General features: G+C 37.8%; 1 protein-coding gene across 4 annotated transcripts in view; it reads right to left on the minus strand.

Annotated features, from left to right (window-relative positions):
- CFAP206 (cilia and flagella associated protein 206) overlaps window positions 1-12,252 on the minus strand; it is a 61,301-nt gene that overhangs the window by 19,398 nt on the left and 29,651 nt on the right. For 2 of the 4 annotated variants that reach the window (XM_055535526.1, XM_055535528.1), the window contains 4 exons: window positions 10,591-10,681; window positions 8,781-8,969; window positions 7,827-7,985; window positions 6,108-6,316 (listed from right to left, as the gene is read on the minus strand). In XM_055535526.1, coding sequence (XP_055391501.1) covers window positions 6,108-6,316; window positions 7,827-7,985; window positions 8,781-8,969; window positions 10,591-10,681 — 648 coding nt within the window. Of the gene's footprint in view, window positions 1-6,107; window positions 6,317-7,826; window positions 7,986-8,780; window positions 8,970-10,590; window positions 10,682-11,046; window positions 11,157-11,372; window positions 11,482-12,252 lie in introns of those variants that run through there. The other 2 variants (XM_055535530.1, XM_055535529.1) reach the window with 2 other exon arrangements.

The following is a 12,252-nucleotide window of genomic DNA, read 5'->3' on the forward strand; positions in this document are numbered from 1 at the left end:
AAAACAAACAATAAAATTTTTTAATGGCCAAAGAATCTGAATAGACTTTTTTCCAAAGAAGACATATAGATGGACAACAAATACATGAAAAATCGCTCAGCATCACTAATTACCAGGAAAATGCAAATCAAAACCAGAATGATGTATCACTTCACATCTGACAGAACGGCTACTATCAAAATGACAAGAAAGAACAAGCATTGGCGGAGATACGTGGGGGAAAGGGAGCACCTGCGCACTGCTGGTGGGAATGTAACCCAGCGCAGCCAGTGTGGGAAATTTGCAGAGAGGTTCTTCAGAAAAGTAAAATAGACCTACCACATGATCCAACAATTCCATTTCTGGGTATTTACCTGGAGAAAATGAATACCTAACTAACTCAACACTAACTAACCTAACTAACCTAATACTAACTCAAAAAGATATATTCACTGATACATGCCCCCATATTCACTGCAGCATCATTTACAAGGAAATCCTGCCATTTTGCAGCAACATGAATGAACCTTGCAGGAATTTTACTAAGGGAAATATGTCTAACAAAGACAAATATCATATGATCTCACTTATATGAGGAATTTTTTTAAAATTGAAGAATAGTTGATTCACAATTTTGTGTTAATTTTTGATATACAGAAAGTGATCCAGTTACACATATACAACTTTTTCAGGTTCTTTTTCCATGATAGATTATTACAATATATTGGATATTGTTCCCTGTGCTCTATAATAGGACCTTGTTGTTATATGTGGAATCTTTTTTTAAAAAATTGAACTCATAGATAGAGAACAGATTGGTAATTACCATTGGTGGGGGGATGAGGTGGGCAAAATGGGTGAAGGGGATCAAAAGGTATACATTTCCACTTATAAGATACATGTCATGGGAATGTAACACATAGCATGGTGTCTATGACTGTAGTTCATAATACTGTATTGTACAATTGGAAGTTGTTAAGAGAGGAGATCTTAAAAGTTCTCATCACAAGAAAAAAAACTATATGTGCTGAAGAGTTTAACTAGATTTATTATGGTCACCATTTTGCAACATATTATAATTATGTTATACATCTGAAACAAATATAATCAATTGTATCTCAATAAAAAAAACCTATTTTCACTATCCTTGATATTGCAGTAAGAAGTATTAATTTTATTGAATTTTGATCCTTATGTGCATAGTTTTTTAACATTCAGATCAAATAGAAAGTACACATAAAACACTTCTGTGAAAGTGGAAGTGAAAGTCACTCAACCATGTCCAACTCTTTGTGACCCCATGGACTATACAGTCCATGGAATTCTCCAGGCCAGAAAACTGGAGAGGGTAGCCTTTCCCCTCTCCAGGGGATCTTCCCAACCCAGGGATCGAACCCAGGTCTCCCGCATTGCAGGCAGATTCTTTACCAGCTGAGCCACAAGGGAAGCCCAAGAATATTGGAGTGAGTAGCCTATCCTTTCTCCAGTGGGTAGCTTATCCCTTCAGACCCAAGAATCAAACCGGGATCTCCTGCATTGCAGGCAGATTCTTTACCAACCGAGCTATCATGCATATTAAAACACATAGTTCTCTTATATGACTGGGTTGCAAGATGAATGAGCCTTTTTCTCCCCTCTCTAGTAGAAAAGCATTTTTATATGAAAGAACAACTGGCAGACAAACTATGATTTTTGAGCCTTATCTATTGGCAGATAGTTTCCTGAGAGTCAATGAAATGAGTCCATCATTTTGGGAAAAGGATAGCTTTTGTTACCCATGATAAAATTCACATTTTGAAAAACTTGCATCTGCCACCATAAACTTGACAGCCTCCTAACACAAAGCTATTTCTAATGAGATTGTTGGAGGCAAAAAAAAAACAAGAATAAAGTCACAAACCTTCTTTTCATAGTGCAGTCCAAAAAATGCTTGGGGAAAGTATGTATACCTAGCATTATTCTTCCTCTCCCCTACTTTTTAAATGATAAGTTTCTCATACTTTCTTCTATGAACATTTTTCAACAAATCTAAAACAAGCACAAATTCCACCTAACTGACATTTTACTTGCATTTTCAGAAAAATCAAGAAGCCCTGTGTAATCTATTCTGTGAATGGCCCTGCAAACACAGCTTGGGCAGAGGAAGCGTACAAAAGTCTTGACTTGTATATTTTAAGAAATGTTGTGTGTCATGCAACTTTTACTGGTACAGTAACAATAAGTGGCTTTCTCTCTTTGGTAACTGCCGTGCTCATCAAAAGCCCACAGAGGGTGGAATTCTGTTCTCTCAGCTAAGACAGTCAGCAAGACTGCAATCACCCCTTCCTTTCTCTTCCAGAATATTTGAATTTGTTCACTATAGCAGATAAAGTCCTGATCAAAAGACAATAACTCACCATCTTACCCAGGATATAACTGGATTTTCCAAATGTCTACATAAACTGAATGTAGCATTGACAAAAGAAAAATTTTTGAATCAAAATCAATATTTCAAAAAATCTTATTAATATTTGTTCAAATAATGTGACTTTAAAAAAGAGTATTCATAGATTTCATGGATAGGAAAAGGGTTCAGCTAAATATAAACTGAGGTATTTTATAACCTAGCAATAATACTCATTAAATTGTATCCATCCTGTAACGATCAACCTTAAACTGTAACTAAGGCAGATTGATGGGGGAAGGCTGGAGTATCAAAAACTACCATATCCTAGTCAGCCATAAAAAGAGATTTTGCCATCTGCAGTGGCATGGATGGACCTGGAAGGTATCATGCTTAGTGAAATAAGTCAGATAGAGAAAGACAAGTACTGTATGTTACCACTTATATGTGGAATCCACAAAATAAAACAGACTGCTGCTGCTGCTGCTAAGTCGCTTCAGTCATGTCCGACTCTGTGCCACCCCATAGACAGCAGCCCACCAGGCTCCCCTGTCCCTGGAATTCTCCAGGCAAGAACACTGGACTGGATTGCCATTTCCTTCTCCAATTCATGAAAGTGAAAAGTGAAAGGGAAGTTGTGTCTGACTCTTAGCGACCCCATGGACTGCAGCCCACCAGGCTCTTCCGTCCATGGGATTTTCCAGGCAAGTGTACTGGAGTGGGGCACCATTGCCTTTTCCGATAAAACAGACTAGTGAATATTAAAAAAAAAAAAAAAAAGACTTGCAGATATAGAGAACAATATAATAGCTACTAGTGGAGAAGCAGGAAGGGCAAAATAGGGATAGGGGATTAAGAGATAAAAACTATAATGTAGAAAATAAATAAACTACAGGGATATATTTTTATACCACAAGGAACATAGCCAATATTCTATAATAACTAAAAACAGAGTACTATCTTTAAAAATTTTGAATGACTATGTTGTACACCTGAAACTAACATTGTAATTCAAGTATGTCTCAATAAAAATAAAAACAATAACAACAAAAAGAAACAGTGATTAAGCAGCAAGAAAGTCAGAAACTTAAAGAAAGCTCATTCTGACTCTGACTAAAGGGAGAATGAAAGAGTCATGAAGAGTGCTAAGATCAGAATGTGAACTTTCTCAATAACATGAGCAACAAAGGGTTTGGAAAGGAGCTATTTCAAGAAAAGTAAGAGCCCTTCAGCTTGTGCCCCTATTGAAATGAGGTTAGAACTGCTCTGCTAACGCCCTGACGATGATGATGGTAAACACTATGTCTCTCGTCATCATCATCTTCATCTGTCTGACAACACTGCTCTACCTTATTTACCTAGTGGGGACTACCAGTAACCCCTTTTTTACAGATGTGAGGACTAAGGCACAGAGAAGTCAAGCAACTTCATCAAGGACACAGATTTAGTAAGTAGCAATGGCAGGATTAGAACCTAGGAAGTCTGGCTGTAAGACCCACACTTGGCACTTCAGCCCTCTACTCACCATATCTCTAGTAAGAGATGTAAGAGTAAGAACTCCAATGAGAATTCAAAACTGTCAGGGAATTTAAGACTTTCCTGGTGGTACAGTGGCTAAGACTCCTTGTTTCCAAAGCAGGGGGCACAGGTTCAATCCTTGATCGAGGAGATAAGATCCCACTGAATGGCACAGCACCAAAAAGATTTTAAGACTGTCAGTTGGCTGAATACGATTCATGAGCGAAAGCTGTGAGAAGATACTATAGAATGAACACATCCTCCACAACATCCTTAGAGTATATGTGACAGTTTCCCGAAGTTCTTTCTTATAATATCCCTTTTGAGCATAAAGGACAAAAGTAAATATGAGGTTCTTCTCCTGTGGACCCCTATGCACTCAAACTGACTGTGAAATCCTCTTAGTATCTGACTAATTACAAAGGCTGCTAGCCGCAAGTCCACATCAGGGGAATATCTACCCTAAAGAATGGTTTCTTTTCAGGGAGCTGATTTAGAGCCCTCCCTTCTGAAGGCAAACAGATAGTAGACCAGCTGTGAGGACCCCTCCTAGTTTGTTGCTATGAATTCATGTCTTTGGATGTTATCCTTCTCTCCTCTGTAGTGGAGGTAAGGAGAGAAGACAGACCTAGGGCATCCAAAAATAGTATCAAGGGATTTCCCTGGTGGTCAGTGGTTGGGAATCCATCTTGCAAGGTGGGGGACGTGGGTTCAGTCCCTGGTCAGGAACTAGGATGCCACGTGCTGTGGAGCAACTCAAATGGTACGCCACAACGAGAGACCCCGTGTGCCACAACTACTGAAGCCCGTGTGCTCTGGAGCCTGCACGCTGCAGCTACTGTGCCTGCGAGCCACAAGTAGGGAGTCCATGCATCGCAGTGAAAGATCTCACATGACACAGTGAGGATCCTGAGTGCCGCAACAAAGACCTGACACAGCCTTATCAAAACAAACGAACAAAGTACTACTGAGTAATCAAAATACACGTGAAAACAAAAAGAGGGGCAGAACACAGCCTGTTGTATCCCTCAAGACATTAGTATTCACTTGCACAAAAGACAGTTCCACCAATCCTGTGGTCTTACGGGTACTGGAAAATAAGAGGCTGTGTGAAGGTAAACAGCAACCGGGGGGTGGATGTATTAATCAATTCAGCGGGGGAATATAGAGGTGTACCAAATCAAAACGTTGTACAATTCAAATATCCTACAACTTTGTCAATTACACCTCAATATAGCTAGGGGGAAAAAAACAGAAAACAAAACAGTAACTGGTAGAAACTTAGTCTGCTGCCATGACACAGTTAAGAAACTGTGTTTCCTGGAATCTTAGGATGGCTTGGGAATGCTCCTTGAGGAAAAGGGCCTCTGATCCTTTGGTCTAGATACTTGCTTTATATTTTAAGGAGTAAGTAAACTTCTTCTGGGTAAGTTTCTATCATAAAGGGCTCTGATGCTTTTTAAAAAAAAGTTGAAAATCACCACTTTACCATACCATATTTTCCAACTCTTTGCAGGGAGAGTGTTTGGTTTGTTTATTAGATCTAGAGAAGCAGGAAAAAAATCTTCTCCACCAAATTTTACAATTAGAACAAGTAATTACATAAAAGTTCTTTGAGTGCTAACAACCTGCCAAACTATATGTTAGACACTTGCTCTGAATGAAAGCAAACAATGCAACATGTCTTATACACAGACATATACCTGCATTACCATAGCAACCATGCAACAATCATATTACCAAGGACCAAAGAGAATCCACTATCAAAAATCCTCTCAACACACCTTCATTAAAATCAGCATCCAACTCTCCCATTTCTATTTCAGTCCTTGATCCTAAAGACGCAATATATGCTGAACACTTATTAAGGTTGCTTTCTTTATCAATGACCTGGTCATCCCATAATGTATAAGGAGGTTGTAATAAACAGCAAACAAGGCCCTACTATATAGCATGGGGAAATATATTCAATATCCTATGATAAACCATTATGGAAAAGAATGTTTAAAAAGTTGGAACCTGGATCACAGTAAGTGGAAAAGTTGGAACCTGGATCATAGAAAGTGCTAAAAAAAACAAAAAAACAACCTATTTAATCAGTGGCTTTTTAAAAAATTAAGCTCAACATTTAATTCAAAGCAAGTGTATATATGTATATATATGTATACATATACATATATGAGGCTACATTCTGTGGAAATGGCCAGCTCTTAAGACAATAACTCACCAAAATGACCTGAAGGAAGATCTCGCATTGCCGCACATTATATAGGGCTTCTCTTAACATATAGGGCTGAAGTTCTTGACTCATGAGGGGATTCTTTGCTACCTTCTCCAGGATGGCTGTGTAGCGGTATGCCTGTTCCTGAACCACCTCAAGCTGGGAATCAACGTGCTGAGTGGTGGCTGGGATTGCTTCCTGTAGAATAGCTGGCACTGGTTTAAAAGGTATAATAAAGCAAACATGAGGCAAGCTAAAAGAATTCAGAAAAACAAAGCCTAGAAAGTAGTCATATTTAAACAGTAGGTTGAGTCAGTTTTTTTTCCTTAACCAAATTAATAATAAAGAGGCAGGTGTTCCATCACTTCTATATCAGGAAGGAAAGAACAAAAAAGAAAAACTTATCAAAAAACAAATAAAATAAAACACCACACTGCCAGAATAAAACTAAAAGTTAAATCAGATCACCTTTTGTCAATAAAATATAGAAGAGTCTAAAGAACAGACAGGCTTTGGTGTTATGTGCTATTAATTACTTGCTTCTAGAAAAGCCACTATTATCTCTTCTGTGAATCTTCTTTACTGCTTGTAAAAAAGGAAATAAAAGAGTACCACTTAAGAAGCTCACTGGGATACAGAAAAACAACAGAATCATCTAGCAAAGTAGGGAAATGTATGAAGACTGGGAATTGGACTTTTCAGAACACTTTTTAAATTGCAAAAACAATTACCCTATTGTACTATATCAGTAATCTGGTAATAGACACTAACACCTTCTCAGTGGGCCTGCATGTGTGCCACACACACAAGGAATTTACTCCTACTGGTTGATCTTTGAGCAAATATTTCAACAAATGCTTTCAAACTTACAGATGATGAATGCATTAAGTATGTAACAGCATAGTAGAGGCTCTGGATTTATAGACTTGCAAATATTCTCCTCTTATTCTATTTCATTCCATTAACCACATCAGCAACAGTTTTCTTTTCAGGGTGATTTTCATATTTTGAATCACTGAGTTTTATTCCATTTTGATTATTTGGCTTGGGGGGCTTCCCAGGTGGTACCAACAGTAAAAAATCCACCTGCCAATGCAGGAGATGCAAGAGATGCGAGTTTGATCTCTGGGTTGGGAAGATCCCCTAGAGTAGGAAATAGCAACCACTCCAGTTTTCTTTCCTGGAAAATCCTATGGACAGAAGAGCCTGGTGGGCTACAGTCCATGGGATCGCAAAGAGTCAGACACAACTGAGCACATATGCATGCAAAGAACATAGAGGTCCATTGAATTGGGGAGGCTGGACTCTGGAGGTCCTCTCGATCCTTTTACTGATTCACACCCCATACTAGCTTCATGTGCAGGGCATGCTCAGTCGTGTCCGACTCTTTGTGACCCAATGGACTGTAGCCCACCAAGCTCCCCTGTCCATGGAATTTCCAGTAAGAATACTGGAGTGGGTTGCCATTTCCTACTCCAGGGGACCTTCCCAATGCAGGGATCAAAGCCCCTAGCTTCATGATACATAAAAATGTATGGTCTTGCCCCAATAACATGAAAGATTACTGTACATTATGAACAGCAGCAGTACCTAAGGTATAATCAAAACTGCAAATGTTAAATCTAAGAATGCCAGTGATGTACTGTGTATTATTTTCCTCTGTTCCCATTAAAATTTAAACCTGTGTAACCTAATTATTTAGGATTAACCTAATGATATACCTACAGTCATCAATGCCTTCTCCTCCCTTTCCACAGTCTCGGTTAAATAAACGAATTCCAGTCACAATCATGGTGAGTTCTTTCAGCTGGCGTTCTTTGTCTTTCTTAGAAAGAGTTAGAAATGTCCCAAGTTCAGTTTGAGGAAATACACTCTGTAGGGCAGCTAAACAAACCACAAAAAGGACAACAAAATGGTAGAATAAAGATACCAGAACTTAAATAGCAAATCTCTTTCAGCAGAAAGCTAAGGGGCTTGTCTTTATAGAGTTACTTAGATGATTCTTTAACTGTCTGATACCTGATTCCAGAATACTTGGCAAAATTTAGCATACATCAAAGCTGAGCTGCTAAAAATAATGCCATTGCCTCACATCTTTTTCTACAATTATGCATCCATCAGTAATTTTTTGGCAATGGGCATTAAAACAAGCTTTCTAAGTAGGATTCTGAGTAGAAAAAAAAATGATGCTTTAAAAGCATTATGGAAGAAAGCCGTGGGAAGATTAGAGATATTGCCTATTCCTTATCTTATATACAAAACTGGGCAAGTATTTCCTAAGGATAAAACAGTGTTGTTTACCTTCATCCATCCTAGATGACAAACTCAACTCCTTTCACCAGTATGAAATTTACTCTCCCAACATTTCTCACTCCTCAGCCAGCCTGGTACTCTTAATCATACTGCCAATGCTTCTCTAGTGAGGAGTAATACGTCCCTAGGTACACACAGCTCTAAGAAGATGAACATATTCACTTCCCAGAGGTGATACTTGAGTTTTAGTGATGCTACACTGTGTAAGAGGAATGTGGGTAAATTTTAACCTCTTATTTGCGCTAATTTTTTTTTCAGACAAAAGGAGAAAACTTCAACGTTCAGCACTTGTAATTCACCATATTTTATAAGATACGATGTTCATGTATGTTCACACATGGAATGGAAATGATGTACATTTTTTACCTGTTGCCTCTCTGACAATCTTGATGTCTGTTGGGGACCCCAGCCCAGAACGCAGTAACACGTAGCTGACGATTTTGCGGTAGAGGCTTTCCAGCTCCTCTCGGACACATGCTCGACTGTCTGTAATCTCTCTGCTAACAGAACTTAATCTAGACTCTATGACCCGGTGATGTTCTTCAAGAAATTCCTCTAAAAATGGCAATAGACAATGTTCCATATATTGATACTTAGAATTCTTCTCCAATAAGAAAATAGGACCAGGGGGGGAAATGGCATGGTATGGAAATTCTACTGCATGAAAACAAGTATTTGCTTAGGATATAGTCATCAAAACAAAAAAATAAATAGTGGCCAGCAAGTAACTTCAAGACAAAAATCTGGTGGCAAAGATGTACTACAGTGATTTAAATGGCATACTTTGTCAAAACATGTAAGACTTTTAAACAGACAATCCAAACATAGATAGGGCTAAAACCTCCTAGTTAAGCAGGAAGTATACAAGACATTTTATAATATACACTATAAACATTATATACATATCTTACATATGTATATACATTATAAACATATACAGTATAAATTATATGTACTATCTATATGCTATTGGTAAGCACATACAGTATACTGTATGTAAGCAAATATAAATACCCATAAAGATAGTATAAATTTTCCTCTTCAACTATGTGTGTTTCTATTTTAGTTCTAGATAAATTTCCTTTGAATGGCATTACTGTAATACAATATTGCATCAAGAACTGTATCCCTCACCCTTCTTCCTGTGATATAATGAGGTTTAAGCTTAACTGTGGCAGAAGCCACACTTCACCAGCACTATAAGTTTTGCAACTAAGTCAATTAGACACCCTTTAACAAGGGCAATAATTAAAATATCAACCATATACAATTTATAGCTATAATTTTACCACAAAACCTCAACCTTTGAAATTAAGAAAAATCTAAATTACATCAATTCATTACTATTGTTTTAAAATGTCATTGTGATGGTTTAGTCACTAAGTCATGTCCAACTTGTGACTCCATGTACTGTAGCCTGCCAGGCTCCTCTGTCCATGTGGATTCCCTAGGCAAGAATACTGGAGTGGGTTGGCAGCTCCTTCTCCAGGGGATCTTCCCAACCCAGGAATCAAACCCAGGTCTTCTGCATTGCAGGCAGATTCTTTACCAACTGAGCTACGAGGGAAGCCCTAAAATGTCATTATGATTAATCAAAAAAGCAAGATAGTGATTTTACACATATAGCATAAGTAAAAGTTTAATACATAAAGAGAAAAAAGACAATGAAAATAACCAAATGGTTAATAATGATATCATTACAGTCAGCAGAGGCAATCTTTATTTCCCTTTTTATCTTGTTTCCAGTTTATCTCGGATGAATGTAATAAACGATTTACATACAAAATATGTTCTGAGCTTATATTTCCCATCATTAACTTCATTTTTTTGTAAGTTACATAATTTAGGAAAGCATTGTGAGATAATAATATAAACCAGGAACCAAAAAAATCAGCAAATTAAAAATTTTAACTTCAGTGGGCTGGTTGCTTTATGATATTATGTATTAGTCATATAACAGTTAAAGCACAATAGACTCAGAAACTTTTGACACTCATTAAGGCCAATGGTCTCATTTAACATCTCCAATATTATTACATTCTTCAAAGTTGGAAAAAATTTCAAAAGACAGACAAAAAAGTTAAATTGTTCTTAATCAACCAAATGAAGCCCTGTAACCTGAAATACAACATGAATCTTCTTTTAAAGGGTATCAATATAGGTAGATATACTTTACCTCGACTTGTATAATTCATATCAAAATAGACTTGCATCTTAATGGTGTCCAGGGAAGGATTTTTGCTGTCCAATAGCCGATTCACACAAAGCTAAAAGAGAATATACCATAAATGCTTCTAGTTATATTTTCTGAAGCAATTAAAAGTATTTTCCAATGTTATTTTTAAAATCAAAGAGAAACATCACAGCAATAGCTTCTGATATTTATCTACCAATAACCCCTTTTATTATTTTTTTTACTCAGAACTTCACGCTTTATAGATCATTTAACCAATAACATTTATTAAGTAATAAGCTATTTCCCCTGAGCTAGCCAATATTACCATACCCAGGTGGCTAATAGTCTAATTGGAGGCAAGGACCTCGACAAGGTTAGTCTCCGAAGACTGAATGTGGGTGGACATTGCATGAAGCTTATGCTCATGTCTGGAGTTCTTCTTGAGTTCCTCATTACCATTTATTTGAACCTTCATGCTCCCTTTTTTTTAGCTGATGCTGGAGGTCATGTCCATTGTATAAGAAGCTGCTGTGGCTACCATCCTCTGGTCACGGACAATCTCTGACCCTGCCTCCTGTTTCAAAATTTCTTCCTCTGGTCCATTTTCTCCCATCTGCCCTCCTCTGTCCCCTCCCCCCACCGATACACACACAGATAGCTTATCCTCCTCCTCCGTGTTGCCTTGTTATGATAGACAGTTAACCTGAATTTTTCTTTTCTCCTCTCTTCGCCATCCCCCAACCCCACTCTTCCCTCTCTCATGTTAGACTTTATGTCTGTACCTGGCAGGCACATCAACAGCTTCACTCAGCCCACCTCCCAGGGCACCAACACTACTTTCCTGGGAGAAGGGAGAGGAGAAAGCAGGAGTGAGGATGGGACACCTGGACTGTTCCAGGTGGAGAGGTGCCGGTCCAAGCACAGACTTTACAAATGCAAAAATTAGCACATCCACATGATTCTTAATTGAGAAAAAAGGAAACACTTTTTATCACTTGAATTATGATATAAATTGACAGTTAATGTCCCTGTCACATTAAAAGTACACTGAGCATAGGGAACTATATTCAATATCCTGGGATAAACCATAATGGAAAAGAATATAAAAAAGAATTTATATATGTGTGTATAACTGATTCACTTTGCTGTGCAGTGGAAATTAACACAATATTGTAAATCAACTACATTGCAATAAGAAAAATAAAATTCAAAAAATGTATCAAACTCTTGCCAACTTAGTTGAGTTAGAGGGGGAGGAAATTGCTTCTTAAGCCATGAAAAGGAGAAAAAGACTTTCTGCCCCTCCTTGGTTCTTCTCCATGGCTTTCCAACAAAATTTCTGACTGACCATTAGTCATTTCCCCTATTAGCTAAGAACAGGCTTTATAGCACATTCTTAGTTTCAGCACAGAAAGACCCAGCTCTCAGCTGCCATAGAGAATCATGGAGTTTCTTCTGCACGTTATCCTAACAACATATTCCCTAGTTTCAATCTTCCAAAGCTCTCTTGATCCTCGAACATCTGCGGACAGACCTGTGTTTCACTATGCAAATTGCTGGCTGAGAGAGAAGATGGAGATGATGAAAATTTTCTCTGCCATTTGTTTGAGCTCAGAAAATATCCACATACAAGTCTGGGAAAGCTTGTTTCAAGTCTTTTGT

Source organism: Bubalus kerabau, chromosome 9 (genome assembly GCF_029407905.1).
Source record: "Bubalus kerabau isolate K-KA32 ecotype Philippines breed swamp buffalo chromosome 9, PCC_UOA_SB_1v2, whole genome shotgun sequence".
Taxonomy (NCBI): Eukaryota; Metazoa; Chordata; class Mammalia; order Artiodactyla; family Bovidae; genus Bubalus; species Bubalus kerabau.